Source organism: Pecten maximus, chromosome 16 (genome assembly GCF_902652985.1).
Source record: "Pecten maximus chromosome 16, xPecMax1.1, whole genome shotgun sequence".
NCBI lineage: Eukaryota > Metazoa > Mollusca > Bivalvia > Pectinida > Pectinidae > Pecten > Pecten maximus.
The window spans coordinates 13,622,898-13,650,870 of record NC_047030.1 but is presented as its reverse complement, the minus strand read 5'-3'; the positions used below and the strand labels follow the sequence as shown (position 1 = coordinate 13,650,870).

The window sequence follows — 27,973 nt, the reverse complement described above, 5'->3', positions numbered from 1 at the left end:
CTGCTGACGTTCGACAAGAAGTTGACAAAAGTGGGAGTCGCTCCACTATATCAGGCAAAGCACGTGGGTCACTCAGAGAGAAAGATTTTCGGTTTTCGCCCATAACTGCTGCTACATAGGAAGGAAGAGAGAACATTTAATTCAGCAACATGGTTTCAGGACTTCTCTCGGGCTGTGTTTTACTTGTGGCTTTCTCACTATACACAGAAGGAAAGGTAAGTAATTACTTTTAAGTATTCAATATATGTATCCCATTTAATTCTTACTTTTATCTCATTTATGTCTGAATAGTTTACAATTGACGATTTGTGAATTAGGATAATTAATCAATTAATAAAACAAATTCAAAGACACGCTGTTATATTTCTTCTTTTAATTTTGAATCAATGATTAATAATATTATTTTTTAAACAACATGGAATGCCGACATAATAAAGAAACCGTGATTATAACACAAAGCCTAAAAAACGAGGGCAAACTTTTAACAGAATAAATATTTGCCTGCAGATCCTTGAAAACAATACAAGGATATAAAACTTTGAACGTTGTAGCAGAGTTAGCTTATCTAGTTATTTTAGGTACGGTATTGCCTGTTAGATTTGTTATGACAATACAAACTGAAGTGTGTTTTGTACTTAAACAAACAGGTTTAATTGCTCATATGGATAGTAATAAGAGAATTAACGACATCAGATTAGCATTGTTAACTAGCTGCTAAATGCAATTTAACGCAAAATAAATGACAAAAGCTGATCGTTTGATCCTATCATTTATAATGCTTAAACGTCAAAATGATATTTGAATTGTTCTCCACTAAAATCTTATCGATGAGTATCCAGGATTAAAAACACATTAACGGTTTAAGTTTGAGAACTAAATAATTAATTTTGTCATAAATATTTCTCTCTAAACACACTATTGTCCCTATGGTAGTATTTTGTCATATTTTGATATTTTTAAAAATAAAAAAAAATGAAATTCTATTGCAGCAACTTGCCAGCTGATTTCTCTATCGCTTTCTCTGTCTTTCAGTAATACACTTGTAAATGGAATGGGTATTCTGCTATTTCATTTGCTCACTTAATCTCATTACAGACTCACGTTTGTCAATGTATTTCCATTATTGTTCATGCGAAGTTAAAAACATTTCATCCAAAGTCATCATAATCTGCTGATCTTATCAAAGGCAGGAGTCTGCCGTTTGAAACAAATTTTGTCGACGATGATACTATTAAGTTACCCGTTAACTTAAATAAATTGTGGTCTTCCTCCTATCTATCTAAATAAATTTTGTTCTTCCTCCTATTTTATTTACTAGTTGGGGTCCAAAATTCAATTGTTTACAGGAATCGTAGTATTATTACTCGTTTTAGATCATTACTCTTATTTTCCATTTATAATAAGATGTATTTCAACAGGAAATATTAAAGCTTAATAATACAACATTCAATTTTACGCGATATAAAATCCCAGAGGGACTCACCTGCCCTCCTTGTGTTAGACATTCGCTAAGCACCATTAACAAATGTAAAACCAATCTACCTGTTTGCAATCGTACATGTAATATTTATGTAAATGAGCGCGCGAGGTCTGTATCAGTTGCAGATGTAATCTAGGATAACATATTAATCAGTTCAATTATTGAAGCGAGATTGATTTCTGTGTGAATTAACAGGTACCATCCCTAGGTATTAAACTATCCCGTACAGGAGCGCGGAAATATGCCTGCTGCTTCTCACTGCATGTCGGTAAGGGACGACAAATTGTGGGGCCACTGAAAGGTCGGAGTGGTTTCTCCGTTGTCTTATCTTCATGGGGCATTGGAGAGCCAAATAATAAGGCCCGCCTTATTCCACTATATGTTGATCGTAGAAGGCGACTAAAGGTGTAACCCCTGAAGAACCGGGGATTTTCTTCTGTTTGCTATATTAAACGGACATTGAAGATACCAAAATAGTTGCGGGGAAGTTAAACGCCTGAAAACAAAACAAAAGCAATTTATTTAACTTGATGTACATTGATCAGAAAAGATAATACTATTATTACACTTCCTTATTAATATTTTTATATATTTTGCCGTCTGTATCAACTTTTCTCGTTGACTAAAAACATAAGTTATGAAAGCTTAATGTTAGGCACACTTTTTGACTAACAACCTGAAGGCTGATAAACGTCTCGAGCAATACTTGTTCATTTGACCTGCTAGTTTCTATAACCAATACGATATATTATCAATAAAACATCATGAAATTTTGTCCTCATTGATCCACCTATCCCATAGATGTATTAAGTATACTGTTGATCATAGTTACCATTACGTTATTTGTTTTTGGTGATTGCACACTTATATTTCCTATTACTATTCATCACGTTAACAGCAATGTACTGATATTGCCGAGCACTTTTGGAAAACTCCAATTATCACAACAATACGCTGAAAGGACACCCTCCCCTCCCCCCCCCCCCCACCCCCCCAAAAAAAATATATAAAAAATACAACTCTAAAACCAGTCGAGATTCGAAAAAATGGGATATCTAAATACTAGATACATCTGTGATACAACCAATACTAAGCGAAAAGTAGTAATGCTTGTGATCTCTCGGATCCTTCCCTAGTAGTAAGTTGCTGCAACATACTGTCATAAAATTGCGGTCCATATTGTAGTGATTTATGGATCAATTCCTATTTAAACTTGATATAACAAATGATTGATAGTACTAATGGTTGCATAACACTAGTAACTATAACAAATGGTCATCATAAGATGTTAAAATATTTCTATTGAAAAAATACTTTAACCAATGATTACTTTTACATATATTTCCACTAGAATGATTACCGTCACCAATAAGTAGAAAGAATGCTTGCATTAATAGATGTTTATTATAACAAATAATACCCAGACAAATAATTACTATAGATAATAAATTATTATGGTTAAAACAAGAATGATTACTCTTAAAATTATGAAAATTACACACTGTTAACTTTTAAAACGACATTAAAATTATTATTGTTAGATGTTATATATGTATGTATTGGATTTGATACAGATAAATAAAACTTAAAATAAGGCTCTAGTTACAGTCAATTTCACAAAGCTGGTTATCGCGAGGATTTAATTTCGCGATTTCGACAGGTAAACTTCATGCGTGGGAGTTATTTCCGCGATCGATGTACCTTTGCACATATCCCAAGAACACAACATACATCACAAAATAATACACATTGAGGAAATGTTCGCATCGCAGCCGAATTGCGTTCCATTATTTAGCTTAAATTTTCCTCTTGCGTCATTTTTCAGGTTTACAGTACAATAGTATCCATAAGTTCTGTTCTCACCTCGCCGTTTTTGAGGATTGCTTTGGTTTGGTTTATTATTGTTTAACGTCCTATCAACAGTTAAGACAGAGACATACAGAACTGTTGTTGATGATGCAGAAAACGCTTAACCTTCCGCAACACATTGTTATGTTTTTTTTTTTCTGTTTGGAGTAAAATATAAAATTATATGTTTTGACTTTTAGACAAAGCAAGGTGTTCGTATTTGTAACTTGTATACTTGTTACAATATTTTGTGTGTCGGTGGAATAGTGTTGCAACATCAATTTCGTACTGTATCAAATATGTAACATGTCAAAAACGCAACTTCTTAGTTATATGAAAGCAAAAATGTACCTTTGTGTCAACATGTGTGTGTTTATATAAAACTTAAATGTAAACACACATTACCTAAATGTTTCCAAGCCTAATGGCATCTGAAAAACACGCCCAACGTGTCGCTGTCGCTATATCTATTACAAGCAATAATTAGGTAAGTGGATTTAAGTCAATTTTAGTCTATAGATACAGCTCCTTAAATCAAGTCACCCCGAAAAATTAGTATTTAAGAAATGTCAACCTGAAAAATCCTAATGTACCACCTGCTTCAAATAGCATTTCCCCATTTACCGTTCAAATAACTTAAGTCCACATATAATTGTTCGGTTGTTTTCTAATAGGAAGTCATCAAGCAGTCGTTATTTTCGCTCACAACACCAAGTGACATTTTTGAACGTAGATTACCGCGACAATGTCGCACTTTAACTTAAAAAACACAAGGGTTGAAATTATCGAAAAGCTGATCAAATATTTTATACATCTACCTACATTCGCTTAACGATGATGTTCTTGAGTGTTAAAGTCTAGTAATCTGAATATCAAAGTTATCCTTGTTCAATCGTCCTATTTACCTTCGCAAAGTTCAAGATGTCGTCGCAGAAGTTGAGATGTACAAAGATATGGTTAACTGTTCATGTAATCCACGTGAATTTCGTGTGAAGATCAGTTGATTTTCGTCTATTTCCTAACTATTGCAATTTAACCTAGAAAACGCCACCTTTACTGTTCCATGCATGCGTGTTTGATTAATAAAATACATTTTGACATTGCCTGTGACCAACACCATTCACCTGGACGGCGCGGTTCGATTCCAAGCTAGAATGTGAAAGAGTATGATGACATCTGCGCGAATTAAGGGAACAATGATTAGATTTTGAAGAATAAGATAATAATTGTACAGGTGATGCATTCCAAAATATGTTGTTTTCTTCTTCTTTAATTCCATTTTAAAGTTTCGCTTATAGCTTGATTATTGCTGTAGATTTAAAAAAAAAAAAAAAAAAAAAACACGAGAAAGAAAAAAATAAAGAGTTGTATATGCAATAATATAAAAAAAAAAACATGTACAATGTACATAGCTATGACAATATGATAATAATGCTTACAGTTGGACATTACGTGGGCACTAATCGTTATGTGATTGAACATTTTACCTTATAACGGGGTCTGAAAATAGTTCATTTTAGTAACCTCGAATCTGGAAGTCGGATAATGCTGGTTAATTAATTTTGTATCTACTTAATTTGGAATGTAACCTTTCAACGATGATTCTTGAATTTACTGTAGATCATTCCTCTTGTCCAAGTAACCAGATATATGATAAGGTATTGATCATTGGAAATTATTTTAAGTATATGTGAATGGGTCATGTGGAGGAGTATTCTATCTAAGGTTAAATATAACTCTCATTTCCTTTACTTTTTTCACAAATATATTTTTGTATTTCTCCAATCAAAGACTATTGGGTGTCAGGGTTGGGAAGCCCTGGAGTTAGCCCATACCACAATAGGTGTCCTAACAAAGAAGGCTGCTCTTACAACACTCTCGTTCAAAATGTAATGTTTATCTTATATATGATCCTTCTGTTTGTGTATTACAACCTTATCAGGAGGAAACGCGAACATGCATGAGAGCATCGATGAACCGAATATGTATCCTTCACTATCGCATTTAACGTCAAAATGACGTTATCCAGTCCTACCGGCCGCGATCTTTCGCCATTGTACGACCAATACCCCGCCTTTAATTCGAGGGAACAAATCCAACGCCAAGTGAAGGCCATTCAAAATCAGAACGCCATGGAAATTGATTTAAAATAATTAAAATACTACCGCAGGCGAAACCATTATATTGCTTTTTCTTAACTTGAGGATTGCAATGGAAACTTTAATTAATGATTGAACATTCTTTTTATTATTGATAGTTTCCGTCTAAGTAGCCATCTTATACGGAAACACCACTGATATCCGCTAGCCATTACTGGTGTGAGAGCTGGCAGTAATGGTTCATACCATTCCCTGGTGACCAGGGTTTGTCGGTGAAAGTGGACCAGAAGGGAAACTTTGGCTCACCCGGCAACATTTGTTGAGAATTCATTTTCTTCTGATTAGATTTAAAGCTGCAAAAACCTCTTCAATGTGAAATCCATTACGCGTGTGTACTTTTTAAAGCGTTGCCGTCTACATAGGCATGTGAGTTTTTAAACTTGTGCTAATTGAATTTGTGAGATTATAATATATAGAGTTCGATCAGTGCAGTTGTCATCTAATTTTCATTTCCAAAAAGCGTGGATCTGTATATTTCATGTAAACGTGACTTCGTTCCATGCGATGTTTTCCTTTGTACTTATTAAATGGTAACGTGCGTTGTGTACGGAATTTGCTCATAAATCAACATGGTAGACTAAGAGCAGGGCATTTACGGTGGAAGGCTGTCAAATATGCACAAAACAGTTACAACGTTAAAGTCATCTATGTGACAAAATATGAAAAGGCATCATGTTTTAACCATCATGATGATATGGAGATAAATACCTTGTCATAACTTACATCCCACGCGGTGTCTCCTGTTTTGGGACGTCTAGACCATTTATCATATTTATATCTTAACACAGACAATGTCCTATGGTCTACGGAAATACAACTCTCAAAACAATGACCAACTTAACACGCATATCGTGATTGGAATCATCGATAGCCATCGGTTGTATAAGACTGGCTGCATCAGCTCGAAAACCAAAGAAGTTATAATGAAATAGAGTCAAATAGGAAAGAATCTACTGTACAATACATAAAAGTAACACCGTGTCTGATGCGACAACACATCAAATCAAAACGACAGACGAACCATTGACAGCTTCTGGTAGGTAGACACGAGTTCATGATTAAAACAGATACAAATATAGAATAACAAAAAAAAAAAAAAAAAAAATCTCCAGAAAACGAAAATATATGATATATGGAGTTGAGTTTCATATATCGAAATAATACAAAAATCATAATAAACATTCAATAATCAATCTGTTTCATATCAGGGTTTTTATAACCTTGTAATATATTGTCAGGAGGTCAACGTGTTTTGGTGTCCGATAAGTACTTTCTCTGTCCAATCATTTCGACTTTGAGTCCCCATATTTGGCCTTACTGACGCATACTATAGTACACTTTACAACACTCATGATAAAATATTCATTTCTCATAATAACATGTATTGTACTTGTTATTGGCATTACCGAAATATTTCCTCCATGATTCACCCGAAATCACCTTTATTATCTCCGTGCTGAGCCTCTTACTTCAGACCATCATAAAACAATAGATATATTGTTTTAGAAGTTAGCAGCAACAACATTATCTTTAATCGCCTCTTCAGATCATGGAATACACGTTTTTATAAAATATCTGGCATTTAGGATCTCTCTTAAAATCTTTCCAATCGAAAATAGAATAAGACGAATTAGCTCTTTTTGGTACCTTTGCATCAACACAGATGAATTTAATACCACGCGGGCACTATTTTTCTTTATAAACATAGTTTATGTAACTTTTTTCCAGAATTTTATTATGAGTCTCGCGTTTTTAATGTTTGTGGCTCACTAGCTTTTGAAAACAAATTGACCAAGAGAGACTTACGATGAAGTATCTTTGGTTTTACCACAGTTTGTTGAAAAACTTGCTAGCCAGACAAAAACGACCAATATATTACCATTGGGGAAGGCAATCACTCGCACACATAGACAGTATATTGATCTTATCTTTATTTTCTTTAATCTATTTTTTGATCAATTTTCAAATTTTGTTTTTAAACATGACATATGCAAAATACATGAATCACCCCCATTTATACATCCACAGGTACACTTTCACTCCACCAAACTATACTACATGTGTATGTGCCGTCCTTAAATGACCTTAGCTGTTAATAGGACGTTAAACAAAATAAACCAAACCAAACCAAACCATTTTATTAATTACACTTTATTCAAATGACATTATTTGATCATATTTTGATCTTTCCAAAAATGTTTTCATACAATCTAAAACCGTGATCAGAGTCGTTCACTGAGTTTAGGACGAGGTTTGGTTAAGTACGAAATGGTAAGAGATGAAGTGAGTTTGAGGAATTGGTATCCCTGATTCATAAAATGTGTGTTATACTTTTCCAAAGTAAACATTCCATTATGCCTATTTGTGGATGGACGGGTGGCGCAGTGGTAGCACACTTGCCTTTAACCGAAAACAGCATGGGTTTGATTCCCCGATCGTACATGAAATGGTATAAGGGTCACATGCCCAAAGACGTGCTTTGTTTCGTAATTGTAAGAAAAAACAATGTTTTTATTGTTGCTTATTTCTGGGATTTTAATTATGATAAATAATTATCAATACAGAAGAGTTTAATTGGTATATAATTACTATGTATGGAAGTCAAGAGAAGGATTGTAGATCAACAACCCGATAAAACGAAAGCAAGTTTCAACTTATGATTGTCGATCAATGTCAGATACAATTATACATTATTTATAATCAATTGTTAGTAATATCAACAAAATCTTATATATTGCTAATCTACAGACAACTAATTAATTTTGATTTCAGAAATCCTACTCCGATTATTTCTACAAAGAGATTGACCCCAAGTTTACCCCACCGATGAAAGAGACATGGACAATAACGTCAATCCATATAATATTCTGTTCATTCATTAATGAATCAATAATGATAACAATAAAAATCTCGATATGTGTTTTGCGTGACCATCACCCCTGTGGTTTACCAACGGCTAAACAGAGAGTCGTGGATTAAATATGGACACGGATCAAAATGTATAACACGTCATCCATTCAATACGACCTCTGTTTCAATCACAGAGCAGTCTTCTTTCATAATTCGTGATATCAATATGTATAACAGTCAAAGATGTGGCTATCGTCTCTGATAGTTTTACAATATCTTTATGAATCGATAATATGATCTATAATAAGGTTCGTCTCTTGGTATAGAACTGTGATTCTTTTTCAAAATTATGATTTTTTTAAAGATAATATAGGATCATATTCCAATGATATATTGAAACATTTACCTTTATAGACAACGCACAAATAGTAGCACGTTTTGGTTTCAACAGTAACTTTATTAGTTATTTAAACTTTATTTTCGCTTTCATTAACGTCTGCCATTTTTCATACACATATTTTCTAAATGATTAAATACTTTGTAACTACAGCTGACTCTGTATAAATATATATTCAATAAGAAGTCTTGCCGATCGCCATAACGAATTTCGTATCTGACTATATGCCGTAAGACGCGACTTAATCTGGTTCCTCTTACCGACAGGGTTAGAGTAGATTTGTCTTCTGTTTACTAGTAATGGGATTAACAAGAACTAAGGTCTGGTGTACTCCAATGCGTATTCACTATATGAACGCCCCTACAAGTTGCTTCAGCAGAATCTTTGACCTTCTTCCGTTTAAAAGGTTAAGGAAGAGACCGAAATTTATTTCCTGCCTTGTAGCAGTTTTTCTTACTTGTGTTATATCCATTCTTGCATGGCTAGTCTTTTGTTCGGGCGCTTTCTTTTCTTCGATCGGTGCTCCTGTACGGCCATCCTCATTTGACCTAGCTGCTGGGTTTTAATTTGTATGATACAGAAGTTTTGTTAACGTTCAAAGAAATATGAAGTAATTCTTCATTACTCTTGATTACGTTATTAAATTACAGAGGTATTGTATCTCACTGTCTAGATTTTGACATTTCTTTCGACATTATTCAGTTTCTCAAGTCCTCTCCTTTTTATCAACACCTTCGGCGTCACTGATGAGTCCTAGATAAAGCAAACAGTCGCATGATGCATAATTCATTTTGGCTCTACTCTCAATTTCTATTGAAAAGTGCTGATATGTTGTGTGTCCGTTGTATAGTCTCCAAAGATCATATCGATCTTGAATCAATCAAACTGACAAGATATATAACTTCTAATGAAATCGAAGTTGCTAATTTATGTTCCAATCCGACGACTGGGCACCTGTTTAAAGGACATTCTCGTAAGTTATCTCTAAACAGAATACATGTTTTACCATTAGATGAGACAATTCCATTTAAAACAATTTATATTCAGACATGAAGGACTACTTTGCATAGTTTGTTGTTTAAATTTCTTTTGATCAATAAATAGACCTGAAGTTAAATTGAATAGAATTGCATTCTTTTAATCAATAAATAGACTTGAAGTCTAACGTGAATTTTCTATATGAACACTGAAGCACAATATTGCAATACATTTCCGCATAGTCATTGCATGTCACAATAAACACAACCGAATGAAAACGTGTTTATTTTAGCATTGAACTGTTACCAAATGGTAGTATACTACGGGCGACATGAAATATTTATCTGTCACCCAAATTGTATTCATATTGACTGTATATTACCATTTGGTAACAGTTCAATGCTTATATTTACATTCATAAAGATTTTTAATTTACTGTAGGTTATGACGCGTTTAAATTTGCCGCTTACCCTATCACTGACGTCATCAAGTTCAAATACCGGAACAGTCAAAATTTCCAGAAGGAATAATATAGTCCCTGATGACGTTATTAATTGCAAGCACATAAGATCGTTTTTGTACACATTTGGCTTTATTTTTTTTTTATTTCATATACGTTTGTAGGTATCGTTAAATTGTTCACAACTGCATTATTTCTGATTATTTAAAATCGAAACCGTTTTTTTCTACGCAATGATATACAGTTCACATTTAGAAGTGATGTGGCGTTGAACGGGCATTGCCCAGGACAAACTTGATTCCTCGGAAACAGTTGACAGTAGGGGAAAACGATTCCAAGGATATTTCGTTCGAAACAGATTCCAGTCTAACCGATCAACTCAGTGTTGCAAACTTAGCAGACGATTTTCAACTTCACTGGGGCTCGATTTTGCAGGCCTTTGACATCAGTGAATAACAACAAAACTAAAATCTAGTAGGCCTGCACATACACAACCGGAAACCATGTCGATACTCCCGATATTTATACAAGATTTTAAAAATTAAGTACTTCACTTTTATTGTTGTCGTGTCTTGCATTTCTGAATTTCGGAATGAGCCCCTGTGAGTGTAACGACATTGACAATTTGATCATATTTCGTATAGATCAAGAATGGCACTTATAGTAATTTTGTGTTGACTACATTTTTTTAATTATAAAATAATACTCATAACGTTGCTTTATTTTTCGTTGTGGTTTCTGTAAATAAATGCTAGCATTCCAAAGCTCTCTAGACCGAAAGTAACTGGCGGCCATTGTTTAACCTACAACACTTAGAGCTGTATTCCTACACTGACCGAATCACTGTAAATTGTAGTATACAGTCTCATGAATACAATTTGGTTTGCTTACGACATATAGACAATTGCAACACAGAATGTAAATATATGGATATGAACGTCATGCGGTACATGTAATCTATACGTTTATCGTAAGATGTTCATAAGGACAAAACATTTAAGGGATATTTGTAACATTTTTGTTTGATGTCCATCAATCATAAACACTACAATGTATTATATTTTATGAGAAATTTTACCATTTGATAAGAAATTATATTATTGAAATTTTCATATCGGTTTGAATACATAAAGGGTTCATACGTATTTACCACTACTAAAGCCATAGTATAGACATTAGTATATCTATATGTGGCATAGCCTACATGGTTTCAACATTCTGTGTATACTAGCTATTTGAGTTTTTTAGACGGCTTGTACCCAACAAAATGAGTTACTATTTAAAAGTTTAAATCTGGACAGCTGAAACCTTCATCGCTATTGGCTAGATATCCATTTCACTCCTACATTTCATATATTTCTGATATAAACTGGACAACAGTTTAAGAGCTGTTTTGACATGTCTCAATCAGATAGTAAGCGTGCCAATCCAAACAGGAGAGTGACCAGTGTTGACTTAATGGACAGGAACTAAATGCCACAAGTCTCTCACTGATCCGTTACGTTTGCAGACTCCGAGATTGACTTATGATTCTTATCAACCGTGGAAAGTGCGACACGTCTGCCTGTTGGTTATTATCAATATTGCCGTACTCAAACCGTGATTAATCGCATTCTGTCGCAAAATGCTATTTCAGATAAGGACACTATATTTTAAATATAGGGAAAATAGTAGGTTCATATCGGGATAAGTACAGTCGTATTTCCACGTTACGAGATATTTGACTGGATACAGTTTTGCCTGGCCTCTCATAAATGTGGATGTTGAAAAATATAACAAAAATAAACAATATGTAACGATGCAACGCATATATATGCGGACTATCTCAATTTTAAAATGTAAAAGACATCGGCATGGCAATATTTTCCTAACAAAAATATTGCATCAAACCTATGCTAAGAGGATATTTAATGGTTCCCAGTTGAAATTCATATATATTCAAAGAATTTAACATAATACTGGAACATATACAATATTCATAAGGAAATCACTATTAAGTAAATGTATCAACAGCAATCATAAGCACGTCCGTTACGGTCATATTCAATGATTTTACGTTTGAAGTCCAGACAGCGCCATTTTGAATGTGCTACATAAGTCTATTTCAGCCTTTTCTATTGCTATCTGATAAGGAATCAAATTTCCAGCGAATTTGCAATAAAACGATATCTTAATATGTACTAGCAAGATAATATGATGTATTTTATTGTAAAATTTATTTCATCTGAACAGGTTAAACGGTAGATTTAAAAGCTGTGAGTGGAAAATAGATTGACCCAAAGCAAACGTTTAAGATCAGTAGTGATATTTTTAACGGCGAGAATATCACTTTTTATGAAATTAGTTTCTATCTACTTCACCGATAACAAATGTTTAAAAAAAAAACAGCAAAAAAAAAAAAAAAAAAAAGCAATAATACCGCGTCATGATTGAGTATGCGCAAAGTATTAATAGCGTTATCTATGTATCATTCACTGTCTTCTGCTAATTATATCTGACAGTATCCACCTCACACTTCAACTAAAGTAGTTAATACTATACGATCCCCTTAAGCAGTAATTGCCGTTGACGTCACTATGACGTCATTTTGAATAACATTCATATATGTATATATATGCATTTGCCTTTGTGACTTGCGTGTTATATAACTCCAATATCAATTGTTGATTGGGTTCAGATGTTGGAAATGTGTCCAATGTCTCAACCACGCACACCAGTACGCAAATACGTATGATATTGTCGAAGCAGATGTTTCGATATGACAAGTGTTCACTGTAAGTTCGAACGTGTGCTTTACTTTCCCATAATCATTTCGGATTTAGCCATCGGTGATATTTCAATCATATAAGTTCCCATTTCATACACATGTTGAACAGTATTGTCCTTGGACTGTATTTGAAAGGGGGTTGTAGGTGGTGGGTGTGAAAAGCGCCATTTGTACCCGTGCATTTTGATGAAACATATGGTTTTGGTATATGTTGATAAAATTATAATAATTATAATTATAATTGAATTGTTTCCGATACATCTTAATGCTATGCTATAATGTATCTGTGATTTTACTCGTACACTTTAAAATTTAAATTCAATGAGAAATATCCAAATATCCATTGTTTTGTACTTTATGCACCAGAAGAGAATTGACTAATTGGTAGATAATGATTGTATATATGTGTTTATCTATTCAAGTAAAATCTTTCCATTTGTAAAGGAATACCGGCACCTAGACCATGTTACTATTCCTTAGCTAATTAAGCAACCGCTAGCCACCGGTATTGCGAAAAGACAAAGCAAGCCATTGCTCTATAATGTATTACCATTACAATATGCTGTGTTTAGACACTTGGTCTGGTAAAGCTCCCGACTAATCCAGGGATTATTCGAATGTACCACCTTATTCGATAACATTTTTCAATAATCATATAAAGGGTATGAAGAAAATGTAATTTTTGAAAGCAACTGTAGCTCGGCGGATGTGTTAAAAGTGCGTGAGCGATTTGATTGACACGCAAACAAGCTGCTGCCGGAGGGTGATGCAGAAAAGCTAGTAAAAACAGATGTCTACAAAAAATGAAATTATTTATTAATAACACACTTTTTTAGCCATCGCGAGGCCAGGATATAAAATATATCAACAATTTCCTTTCAAAACATGTAGCTTATTGAGTGTTTATTTTAAATCATTATTGATAATTTTCTCGAGCCAAACCTTATTAAAAATCGGAAATGCAATAAAATCCATGTTTGCATTAGATTGTTACAAGGTCCAATTTGTTTAAACTCGTATATTTCTTGACTTGTTCACTACATGTCACAACACCTCCTGCCCTCGCAGGTAATACTCTGACAGATCAATAACATTGGAACATATCCCTGACAAACGTCTGCCAGTTATTAGCACAACCAATTTATTACTTCCGGTATTTTTGTTTGCAATCAGTTTCTTCCGGCGGAAATGAAAATCAACACCTTATATTAGTCTACCAGCCGTAAATAAAGTGATAATTCCTTCGACAAAACTAGTCTGAACACCAATAATTCAATTTCGTATTGAAATGAAAGCATTCTTTTTGCTGTCTTTTTAATCAGATGAAAACCAAACAAATCAGCTTTGAGGAAGAAAAATACCTTAAAGATTGAGTATGATGACCCGTTAATTTTCGACGTCTGTGTTGTCCCGTGTTAATCTAGTTAGTTCTGTTCCTACGACTCACCCCTGTGTTACATAACAAATCAGTTATGCAACAACCCGTTGGTGCCGTTATGCGATTCGCCAAATAACGTCTGAAAAGGAATATTTGATTGTTTTGTTTTCTTATATCAATGTGACAAATTACCGATGAGTAAACATGCGCCCGTGAAATCTATTTTATGACGGCTGTATTATGAATAGTGTTTCCGTTATTTTATGCATTCTGTTGACACCCATTCTACGTAGCAAGTAAGGGGTTATGTATCTGGTAACTCATTTAATCTATTTCAAACGCAAGTGAGTGCTGTTGGTGGCTTTGCCTCCAAACATACCGAGCACGAACTTGGTAGGTAAGGTTCACTGGTTGTCGTTCGGCTTGATAGTAACCGGTAAAATAATGTATCCGTTTAATGTCATCTTACCCTGTCTAAATGTGACATTTATAAACTTAGCGGAACTCTAATAGCGCGTGTTAGTGGTCGTAAGACTTCTGCCGTTTCAAAGAAGTCTAACAACCACCAAGTGATTGACAAATACTTATCACTTTAATGGAAACAGCAGCCTATAACTGATCATAAACACATCCTTCTTTCCTCCACTTCCTTACACTAACCACCGAATCTGTTAAAAACGGATCTCAACAAAATTGCCCGAGAGAGAATGTTCATACGTAAAATAACCGTTTATTCAGTTCACACACCAGTCCTTTCTTCTTTGTGCTGGTTTTGAGTGGCCAAAACCTAATATTAATTGAAGCACTGCAAAGCATTCTGTAGCTGACCAACTTCGTTGTTCTACTCTGCGAGACATCCTGACTAACTTGGCAAATCAGTTAGAAATGTTCCGATTGACATCACTGCCCCGAGGAAAGTCCCCGGATGTCAGGTTATACCTTTTGTAGACGTCTGTGGACAATCGGTACAGGAAAAACGAATCAACATAACAAATAATACAAAGTCTGATGGAAAGTCAATTCGTGTCCCGATCGTTGTATTTTTAGAATATTAATTTTGTTCTAAATAACATTGGAGTGCTGCCCTTCGGCTAATATAATGAACTCTAGCTGGTATCAATTTTCGGTTAGGTAGGTAGTGTCGCTTAGAATACGTATTTATGTATAAAATTGCCATAAATTGCATTTGTCCGCTGATAACTAGGTGGTGCAGTGAATTATGCTACAATCTTGGCTATCGGGGTTGATAACGATTCCTAGAAGAACGAAAAAGTTGTATGGAGCAGTTTGAATCATGTTCGGCTCTGCGGTGTCTGACGTTGTATTGAGAGGTCTTAACATGTCTTTAGTTCAATCCCCATGTTAGTATGAACCAGGTTGGGCGGTGCCGTGTCTGACGTTGTATTAAGAGGTCTTAACATGTCTTTAGTTCAATCCCCATGTTAGTATGAACCAGGTTTGGGCGGTGCCGTGTCTGACGTTGTATTGAGAGGTCTTAACATGTCTTTAGTTCAATCCCCATGTTAGTATGAACCAGGTTTGGGCGGTGCCGTGTCTGACGTTGTATTGAGAGGTCTTAACATGTCTTCAGTTCAATCCCCATGTTAGTATGAACCAGGTTTGGGCGGTGCCGTATCTGACGTTGTATTGAGAGGTCTTAATATGTCTTTAGTTCAATCCTCATGTTGGTATAAACCAGGTTTGGGTGGTGCCGTGTCTGGCGCTGTATTGCGGAGTCCTAATATATTTTTGTTCAATCCTTATGTTAGTATGAACCAAGTGTTTGTTCTTTTGTTGATTTTACGTTTGCTTTTGTTTACAAAGAAAGTTTTACATAAAGTGGTACTTTGATCAGCAGCATCATCGTTAGCGTTTTTGGTAATGATGTGACACGTAACAACAATTTTGTGTAATTTTGACGTAGTTCTGTCGCAATTTTTTGTTGTCTAGAAAGGCTTCCTCACGAAACTGTTATGATTTGCCTTATTCATAGCACATCAAAAATGTTCCTCGATAGATAATTCTTAGTCGAGTTGTTTTTATTTTATCATTAGAAAGACGTTTTCATGTTATAATCAAACTCATTGTAGCATATCCAATGACGACATCAACACATATCGCATAATCCTTTAAACATCTTAAATATCCTCCAGAATGCGCCCGTCTATCGAACTTAATGGATATTATAAAACTTTATTAAAATGAACTTGCATGTAATGATGACCTAAGCATAGTCGTTAATCACGCCTGGGAGAGCTAAAAGAGCTTATTTTCATTTTTCTGGAAAACTAAACACCAAAATATGCATAGAGATATCAAAAATTACGCTTTATAGTTTGATGTTTTTCGTTTTGTTTTGATAGGTAAATCTGTTCCCATGTGATTACGTTAGTACATACATTATTTGTTTTAATTAGGAGACATTCTATTTATAGTAAACTTTGTGTTATGAACGCACAAAACAGGCACCACGTAAATGTATAATGAGCCATTCGAGCACACTACTACTTCATCTTTCATTATATTTTACCCGATTTTAACACTTCCACTTAAGTCAGTAATTGAGCCATAGCCTAGTTAGATGATTAAGGTAGAAACCTCGGCCCGTTCATGTTGTGTTTAAATCAACAAATTAAAAATTTAACACTTTCATTCAATTGGAAAAAAATTACTGAAAAGAAGATATGTTAATCAAGTGTATATGAACATTTTGTTACTGAGCAGTGTTCTCAAAGTGTGATCGTCTGATTAACAGTTGGGAAATTAATTACGTTTACTTTCGAGTTCTTACATTTAATAGATCCTATACGACACGACAAACACGAAGGGTAGCTACAATGTAAATGCACTTTCAAGAACAATATTCTACAACTGATAGCTGCCCGTTCGTTGTCATGCCTTCCACTTGGTGTTAAATAAGGTGCCATTTTACAATCCTCACGTCAATTACATGAGCTGAGTGACAGTTGCTAAGTTGATGGTAACAGCATACATTTCTGTGAATGAAAAAATCATTAATAATTTATAAAGTTATGAAAAAAGCCGATTCCCAATGGCTTTTAGACAATAGAAGATACACATTTGGTAATGTTCCTTATACAATGTAAGTCTGCACATCAATAATACATTGAGTATCCATAGAGGTGTGATGTATCATACGTAAACATCGTACAGTTACAGCCATATGATCTACAATATTCAAATGAAAAACTCCAGTTTTTAGTGAAACCTTAAGTAATTCTTAACGTGTGATCGCCTGATTAATTATTTAAAAATAGCTTGCATTATTTTGGTTTTATCTGTCATAATCTTAGTTAAGGACATACTAGTGATTTCTTCCCACCAACTCCGATAATAATTATAAAATGATTTTCAACATACGAAAATCGCATTAAAGTTACAAACGTTTTTTCACTACACATTTACAATTAAAAGTTATATCAATAAAGATGAGCGATGTTCTCGCGAGGAAATGTCATACCCTTTGTCGTTGGATGAAGATGTGGAAACAATCATTTGCAAGAAGATTTCCACGTTATTATACTTTTCATAACCATTTCTGGCTCTGTCTGTAACTTCACTCACTCTTGTTACAAAGAATTTTTTTTCAGATTCCGTGTGATAACGAAACATTTTGTGTAGGAATCTTAATCTGACATGCTTGATTTGTGACGTATTTATATAATTAAAAATTGTTGCGTTTGACATAAAAAATAATAATACGTTTTTAATTACTTTTGTGGGCAATAATTATTGCTATACTGAAACAAACTGAAATGAAATGAATTTTGATTTAACTAAAAGGAGCAAACAGGGAACATTAAATCATACTTACATGTATACAGATAATAGTCATTTAATAAATGCATTAATCTTGACCATTACTTATATAGAGAGTCATTAATTCAAACGCATAGATTGAACAGATTAGAGATTGGTGTGTATTAGGAATACTTAAGTTAGACAAATAAAAAAAATGTCGCTGATTAATTAACGTTTTATACAAACTAACTGAGTGTTCGTTTCAGAAATCCCTTCCAAAAAGAGACAGCAAAAAATTGTTGACGATGCGGTATTCCTCTCTTTCACGTTCAATGTGTGTTTTTCTTTTGTTGCAGGCTGTGTCACTAGACCGACAAAAACGTGCGCCGGTAAGTACTACTATCTACGCTACATTACTTTGTAGAGTACGTGTTGTAATAGTGTAAAATACACATTTGATGTAAACTGGTTCCATATGACTCCAGCGCAAATGAAACAAAAGCCTGCTACCTAAATATGGAATGCACGATACTCACATCAAATGTACTTCATTTGTCAAAAGTGCTTGTTAAGTGCGTAGTGTTTAATTCAAGAGAAGTAGATATCACCTTGATGTTTTATAAAATTCCAAAACTGGAACCTAATCTCCGGTAATGATGTTTGTCAATGTGGTTTCATATACCACATTTTCAAACAGTACATATACATATATATGCATGTTTAGCACAAGTCGCATGCAATCTCTATGAGGGCGCACTAAAGTATATAGATAGCATTGACACATTATGGCATGTTTGCACCTTGATGCGATGTAAGAGTCCTGTGACCAATCAGTATATTTTATAGCGAATGCTGAATTCAAGGCGTCATAGTACTTTTAGAAGCATTTATACAGTTTTTAGCTGCTCTATTGCTTTAGGGGAGGCAGCATCCCAGATTAGGCAGACGATCACAAGAGGTATGTACAATGTTGTTCGCGTTTGTGCGCATGCGTGCGAATATCTCTGTCTTTCTATCAAATCTAACATGTCCATGACAATATGATTACTAATAACCTCCTGATTAACCAAGACACAATGTAGTTTATATGTACTAACGATATGTTAATCTTCATTGTTTCCTAGATTCATTTCTAATAAAAGCCATTTTCATCACGTTAAAGAATATATGTTACATCTATATATGGTACTCATCACTATCATGATTTCATCTACTGTGACAGTGGAAAAGTTCACGATTTGGCATTTACAATATACTGTAAGCGTACATATTTGAACGGCAATTCTATTTTAGCGGTAATTTTATTGAACATGCTATCTTATTTTAGCATTTTTTGCGCTAGAAACATTGCGCTATATTATGATTGCGCTTATTATGCTTCCTATAGATATATTTCTATAAACAAAAATAGTGTCGGTACGCCATTTCATCATTGTGCTCATCCGTTAAAATATGATAATGCTCCTAAATGTGTCAAAATAAGTTCGTGTTCAGTACAAGCTGTCGTCGAAATGACCCCGCAAAAGAAACATGGTTACATTATGTAATATTGTGGCATCTAAATCTCTGTGCATAAACAAATCCAAATCACGACTTTTCCACCTTTGTTGTAACATCCTGTTAATAATACTACTTCTTGGGAATAGTGGAAATGGGATATATGTTTATACAAACTAGTTTAAACTAAATGGATATTATGTGTTTCATCAATCCATCATTTCATATTACTTTACCGAACTGGAAGAATTAAAGAAATTGAAATAATTTAACGAATAAAATATAAAATGAAATTTAGCGAAATTAAATACGATATCTAGCTTTTAAAAATAGATGTAATTTTTTTTGCATAAATATCAGTTATTAGAAATACAGAGACGACGATGGCAGCACCCTCGTTTAGGCCGCAAGCGATCCGAGGAAGAAACTGACCTCTGGGTATAATTATGACGTCACCCCCATGCTTGCATTACTCTGCTTTTGACTAATTCTTTTGCTTCTCGTGATGGCGGTGAAAAGGAAACCCAATGTCATCAGAATATCACGAGTGATTGAACTCAGTGTAATTGTAATAAGTCGTATTCACTCAAGCGTAAAATGAACGTTCTTTTCTGTACAGTGTGATCGATATCAACTTCAGCGCTAGCTCGCCATTTTTATGAATGATACACTTCTGCTAAATGTACAAATTATCGCTTTTCCCAGGTCTTATTTCGTGACGGTGTCCCTGTCATTTATATTTGTACGCATTTCCATTAACATATCATCCTAATTGATATTACATATTGTTAATGCTTATGATATGTTTCATATACAATGTATATCTATCTACATATGTATCCAATTCATAAACTTCTTAGCATGCAGGATCTCTAAATGTGTCTAACATGTCTGGAAACTTTTTATATTCTGTTATGTAATAATAAAGTGATATGTTAAACCCTGTCTTCATGTTTTATTTATATACTACTTCTTCATCTGAGGTGTTTTCTCTCATTTATATTGACCATGAACTTTCACGTACAGTTTCAGAGCAAATTTTTTTGTGTCGTGCCTCCTTCGTTCAAACAAATAAGAAATAATATTATTACTTGGTAGAAGAGGCGTTAACATTCCATTTCATAATATGCTCATTTTCCAATTGCCAGTATTATTTTTTAAACTAAAAAATTGGTTTCCTCATAAAAGTTCAAAGTAATCCAAACTTCCAACAAATTTTCAATGTTTAAAGATTGAATTAACTCAACGTACGAAAAACGTTCTATCGATTACTCTTTCAGGCATGCATGTAATGTATATTAAATATTCTGTATTTTTCTATTACATACTAAATATTCTCTATCTCTCTATTAAAAAAATAAATATTCTCTATTTCTCTGTAACATATTAATCAATTCATCTGTTTCCTTTCCTATAATGCATGGCTCCATTGACAAATTCTGAACCTGTTTGAAATATATCATTGATAAATAAGATTATGTAAATAACTTTAGTGTTAACGATTATACGTTGTAGTATTGACATAAACTATTATTTATTACGTTGCGATCTCGTTAAACATAATTTCCTCATCATAGACACCATATTTCTTTATTCCTTAAATGGACTTTGCTTCAGTGCGAGTTGATTGACTTTTGATGGATCAACTATGTAATCAACGGAACTTATTACATATCTATTTATATAAATTATGGTACAGTGATATGTCTTCACATTTGGATCGTGAAAATGACGGAATCGTTAAATGTTGAAAGAAAACATGTGATAAGTGTAAGGTATTATACCGACGATTTCTCCATACACAGGCAATGATAGCTTTCTACCAATCTACCTTAACACCAGAGTTGATGAGCAAAATTTTAAATGATTCATTTAACTGTTTATTATATTACACTATTCTACATGTACAAACTACATACATGTATAACCTTTACTTGAAACCTTTGTCAATATTCTAGCAATATACATTACCAATCATAAAATTAGCTTATCAATTATTAAGGGTGCCAGATAGTTCACGATGATGACACGCATATTCTAAAATCCGAAATGCTACCTATTTTACCACATTTTATTACACTTAATGTGTAATAATTGGATAGTTTAAATACTTTACTCTTTATTATGCTTCTGATCATGTGCTATATTTACATCATTTTTTTTTTCAATTGTTCGTGGAGTATGTTTTTTTTTACTATTATTGATATTGACGTCTAATTCTACGTCACTGCGTAGTGGCAAACAAATAAGGTAGCAATCAGTTTTTAAACTTTAAATTAGGAAGTAGTGAATGAGGGAGAAGTGAATTAGCGAAAGATCTTTGCATAAGTGTTATGTTGTATTTACTGTTGAGTTTGGCGCCGTTTGCAGCAGACAAACGAAAGCATGGGCGGGCCGGAAGCAGTGGATATTGATCCCGCCCTGAAAGAGCAGTACGTTAACCTCTTTGTAGAACTTTTATCGTCCGCAATACAGTCGAACCCGGAACATTACCAGGTTTGTAGGACAACGTGGACGATTTACCTCCCTTTTCAACACTCTCTGGCTTCCTCACCTTGCCTTAATCCTGTTAGAGTTTACCCGTGAATCCTGTAACAGAGTTTACCCGTAAATCTTCTTTTTATCCTATCTTCGGCTTGGCTCAGCTAGGCCTAATCTGTATGCTAGCTTTTTTCCACATTCCCAGAAATGGCTGGATAGAGACAGGTGTGGATCCGTCAAAGACGTCTGATAAATAGTCTTTTATGTTGGTCCTTACTTTAGTACATGTGGTATTACTGTTGGCTCTGGCTGTAGATATCCTTAACTGAAAAGACCACTTCCGTCACCATTCGTTCTGTGAGTAGAGGTTTTGTTCCTAATCCTCGGATATGTTCCCTGCTTGGAATTATTTTTACATAAATATTATACCTCAATGCATACCGCTTATTAGTGCTGTGATTTTAAGGGATTTCTTTCTTCGTGATATCAATGGGTAGTTGTCAAATTCTCTGAATAATCAAAGTTTCAAATTCACGTATCCTCATCAAGACGAAATCAGATAAATCTATGTTGGTGTTCTCTTCCAAAGTATTTGCCTCTTCACTTCAGTAGATCAGCTATAACGGACGTAAACACGACCTTTAATTCATGAACTGCTATCTTTACCAGAATTCCACTCCTGCGACCCTCTACCTGTTTCCTGTCCTTTCAGAAATGTTTTGAGAACATCTGAAACTTGATATTCTTTCCGATCTGCGGCTTCCATTTTGTATAAATTTTTTATGATATTATATACATTTAGACGTCATCAGATTTGTATTTCAGATATTCGTCTGCCGAGTTCGACCAGGATATAATCTTTTGTTATATCGCATGAATAATTTACTGAATGATATTAATCGTAGACGCATATAGTTGGCTTGCCTTCTTACATTACGGATGCAGTGGATGCCCCTTTGTATGAAAACAGCGCTGGCGTCCACAATTTTATATCTGAAATGCGAATATGTTAGCGTTGGCGATTTGTTGACATTGTATAGATACATTTCATTTTACAGATGACGTCATAATAGCTTCCCATTGCATCTTAATAGTATGTGGTATATTATGAAATATTTTTGTTTAGTACTTTGCTCTAGTATTTCCGTTGGAATGCGTCATCTATGACGCCATTAGTGGTATTTCATAACTGTCGCACTGTGTTGTAATGTCACCTAAAAACATTACGAAACATTCACATCTGTATACTGTAGTAAAACAACGCTAGTGTTTTGTTTTATTTATATATTTAAGTTTCCTCACCTGTATACTATACTATAAGTTTGTTATGTTTATCACCACCTATGTATTTTGTTCTGACTGTATTTATGGAGAAATAACAATTGTTTTGTTCTGCTTTTGTAGAACTTTTTAGCCTACCCAAGAGGTGGTAGATCAAGTGTGAGTAGAATTATGTTTTGTTTACAAATGATTTTGATTTCTACACATTCTTACACTATAGAGCCACAAAGCATTAAAGCCAATGTTATGTTTTCCTTTTTTAAAAAGAAAATATTCTATTATCTATATTTTAACAATCCCATTTAATTATATTATGTACTTTAATTTTCGTTTATTTTATTGGTGTAATCAAATATATATAACGACGACAAAATTTAAAACGATATTTGCGTGTAGATGGGCTTACCAATTATATTAAATTCCACATAGACTTTGCCTGAATATTTATACACATTTGCTTTACTCTATAATGAGTGGTTTTCAACAATCATGAGTCGCCCGTATTCATTCTTAAAATGATTGTATTATAACATCATACAATTGTTACTATTTTGCAGAATCCAATGGCATTCTCGAGGGACACACGGGCGGTAAGTGTCTTTTCCGTTCAAAAACCATATACTGAATTCCATGTTTAAGTTTCTTTACAGACAATTTGGCAGTATAACAGGTGAATTAAAAATTTAATAATAAAGAAATGTTTTATTAACATTTCAATAAAAAAATGAATAATTGATTTAAACAGAATATGATTTATACTAAAATAAATATTGGTAAAATATCCTTCAAATAATCAATACATGGACGAGGTTGATGTCTGATATTTTGTCTAAGTTTGAAGTTTACAAACTCTGTTTTATCCTTTCGAAAATTGTATTCATCTTGAAATCCGACATTTTCTTTTATCCAGCGTAGAATTCATATATCCCTCATTGGATTTTCTCTGATGACTGGTGTCTAGGAAATATTGGCAAACTAAAAATAAATAAATAAATAAATAAGTCCACTGTATTCCTTTCTTTGTATAAGAAAGGAGGCGACTTATGTGGTATGATCCTGTTGAATTGCTTTTTAGTTCTTCTACGACCTTTTTACTTTTAAATCTAGAGAGACCAACATTTACGTCACTGTTCCACAGTTGTAGGTCAAACTGCTGACGTAATTTTACTAATCGAGGGGATCTCAAGATCTAAATGCCGACATCATTGTACATGTACCAACCTTGTTGGCCTAAATGCTAATGTCATTGTACAAATCGTGAATGTCAACTGATGACGCCATTGTACAAGTCGTGTAGGTCAACGGATGACGTCATTGTACAAACCGTGTAGTTGGAACTTTTGAGGTCATTATATCAAATTATTCAAATCGTTGCTATTCATTGCTATTCTCTCATACAGTTCGTCATCAAGAATTTTTCCAATCGTCAATCGGGAAAATTGTTTAATCTGATATATTAACTCTAAAAATGGTTCTGTTTTAAACATAAGAAATTATGTGTACATCTATGAAAAAAATGTTGCTTCACTTCATTATAATAAATGTGTTATCCAGGACGATAGAAGAACATCTCATTTGAAAAATCAGATCAACTGACGTAATAAATGACTACCACCCCTATCGTTAAAGAGAAACATTCATCACTGTTATGACTTTTAAACGACAAACAGCTCATTCTCTATTCTCTAATAATCCCAATGTAAACTGTGCATCAGTAAATGTTTTATCATGCAAGTAAAAGATAACGATTAATGACAGCATCGTCTACAAATAATAATAGAATGTGCATTTTGATTTCGATGTAATGGTGTGGGTGATTATACAGATGATGTTTGAGAGCTATCAATCCGGCACCAACATCTCTAGTGATTAATTTCTCCTAATTGAAATAGCAACTGCTGTACATTAAGCAAAACATTACGATGTTTGATTGAAAATAACGTTTGTGACATTTATGATATTAATGTATCTACGGGTTGTGTATAATAAGCATTCATGCGACACCGATACTCATGGAAATCCATATCATATAACTGTTTGCATTTGATGCATTCGTGATAGGATTAAGCTTGGTGATGTTGATTTAGATGAGAAACCATGGACACAGTTTACAAAAAGGATAACGGGCGGATATTACGGACAGTTCACTGAACAACCCATTCTGTTAAACTAACAAAAACGAACGTATCTTACTTGATCAGCGTGCTTTGGTTTAGGTCTCTGTATAATCATTTTAACACAGCCAGTGGGTAGAGATATTTAACACTGCGCGCCTATGTTGACATTTTATCTACGATGCCGGTTCCTGGTGTGCTTTGCCCAGGGGAGATAACTCATTATGATTAACAGTTCCTAAGTGACGTTCTTCCAAGGTCAGTTAGTAATTAAATACAGTATACAAATAAAGTGATGGGCAAAGCAGCATCCGCAAAATGTACAAAGCACTGGTACTACATCTCAAGATTTAGGTATTTGTACAACTTATAGAAAATACAAAATGTAAAAATTCTTCAAAGATACCACAACTCCGACAAAGAGACCTACTTTACCGTTAAACAGTTTTGGTTTGTAATATCATCTTTTAAATGTAATGCGAGTAAATAATAATGGATATTGAAATACATCCTAAAGAAATGCTATCCTGCTTCGCTTCTTATATTTTCTTACTTTCGACTCTTCCATGGCACCTGGTCTTAGTCTCCTTTTCTGCAGTCTCCATGGAAATCTCAAGTTTTATTTATGCTTTTCAATTTAATTGATTTTGTATTTGAATGATGGCTTCGTTATTATGTCGCTATTGGTTGGTTGGTTGGTTGGTTGGTTGGTTGGTATTTTCTAAACATTCTATTATCACTGAAAGTTCATTTAAGGACGGTGGCAACTTAAATGGAACCTACTTGAGGATATTTTACAGAAATGAGATATCTTTTTGGTTTGCCAATGCCTACGGTCTAGTATAGCCCCTCCTTGACAGATGCATTCATTGAGAAATCATTAGGATAGTCAGATATATTGTTCTTGTACTGTAATCCTCAACGTCGGCATCGATGTACTTATATCTACAGTATAACCAGCATATTCCTACCAATAAATAGTCTAAACGTCCCCACTGGTAATTGCCTTTTTTTTCTTACAAAAGCTTTGTAATACGCGTTCCGATTGAATAATATTTCATTAGATATGAGCATGTTTTAACATTTTAATAAACACAGGTATTATCTTTAAATGTGTTTCGTGTTAAATTATGTACTACAGTGTACATATCATTTATGATGATGAATGAGCCAACACAGGGCCTACACGCAAGTGGAAATTTACATTTAGACTATTGATAGAATGTTTGCCTTGAGAACAAGAGGTCGCTAGTTCGGAGCCAGGCACGGACGGGGTATTTTTCATTACTCCTTCCTATTACACAAGGTTACTGAATACTGATCATTTCGTTGGTTGTCTGTTTCAGATGTTTAGCTACCCAAGGTTAGGCCGGTCCGGTGCTGGATTCCCGGCTGATGTTTTAGATGGTCTTAGTTGCTGTAACTTTGGCGTCAAATCCATCAATGGTATGGCGATGTGTTCTGCCAGCGAGTGTTGTTCAGGTCTTCAGGAGTATCGGGACGTCAAAAAGCCATTCGTGTTCACACTCTGTGTATTGGACGTAAGTATTGTCTTACCTGGTCCCGGTATCATCAACGTTTCTTAAGTTTAGAAAATAATAATTTGATTATATATTTGACATATATAATTAAATTATCATTAAATTCTCTAAAGCTTTCCTCTGACGTTATATAGGAAGGGACTTTGAGTAAACCGGTTCCTGCTTTCAGTCTATTCTATATACGTTGTGTTATCGAGTTAAATGTATAAGTCATTGTTTAAAAAAAACAAATAGTTTTGCCTTGTGCCCAATTTACAGTCAAATATCAAAGCTAAATTTCTCCTATTTGAATATGTGATATCTTTTCATAATTATTAGAAAGCATAATAAATGTTTTATAATTCAATATTAAAGTTGACTTGTTATAATGGTAATTGTTACATTATTAATATCACTACATATATTGACTGTATATGTGAATACTGATCAGTAGCCTGAAACTACCACGATCATAAAATAAATTTCAAATAAAGCTATGAATGATCGATACTTTTAATTCCATAATCATAACCATTAACGTCGGAATTATTCAACAGAATGAGAATATTCGTTGATTTTTGTTTGTTTTCTTTCTATAGAGCCCTGAAGAGGACAAGGCGTGATGATCTGTAGTTATACGGCTTCTAATGCAATAGATAGCATATGTAGTTTTACAAGTTGAAAGCAACCAAACTTCACATCAAGCGCCCAGCTATTTCATTTTAAAGACGAACTGTTATTTAATTTCGCCGGTTGCATTTACAATGGACAGTGATTATTGCAAAGCTAAGTAGCTGTTTCCCCAAGTAGACATCAGTCTTATACACGTGTGTGATTCATGTAAAAAATGGTAGTTGTTTAGGAACATGCGTGCAACGATAACAGCTTTTATCGGACATCTGGTGGCTTTATACCGAGCCCGAATCATCTTAGCAAAAAGAGACAATTTACTAGTTAAATCCTGACTTTCGTTTTTGCAAAAATAAATTTAATGTTTTTGA

The 27,973-nt window shown here is 34.0% G+C and overlaps 1 protein-coding gene across 6 annotated transcripts; it reads left to right on the top strand.

Annotated features, from left to right (window-relative positions):
- Positions 1–33: 33 nt before the first annotated feature.
- LOC117344959 (small cardioactive peptides-like) lies at positions 34–27,973 on the top strand. 6 transcript variants are annotated; one of them, XM_033907844.1, is made up of 9 exons: positions 34–215; positions 18,436–18,468; positions 18,999–19,037; positions 19,937–20,014; positions 21,947–22,072; positions 23,462–23,497; positions 23,896–23,928; positions 26,799–26,993; positions 27,572–27,973. In XM_033907844.1, exons 1-9 carry the CDS (start codon positions 150–152, stop codon positions 27,593–27,595), a joined length of 630 nt encoding a protein of 209 aa, XP_033763735.1. In that variant the 5' UTR covers positions 34–149; the 3' UTR covers positions 27,596–27,973. The 6 variants fall into 6 exon arrangements, with proteins under 6 accessions (XP_033763735.1, XP_033763736.1, XP_033763738.1 ...); XM_033907845.1 differs by lacking the exon at positions 23,462–23,497; XM_033907846.1 differs by lacking the exon at positions 19,937–20,014 and having other exon boundaries at positions 37–215.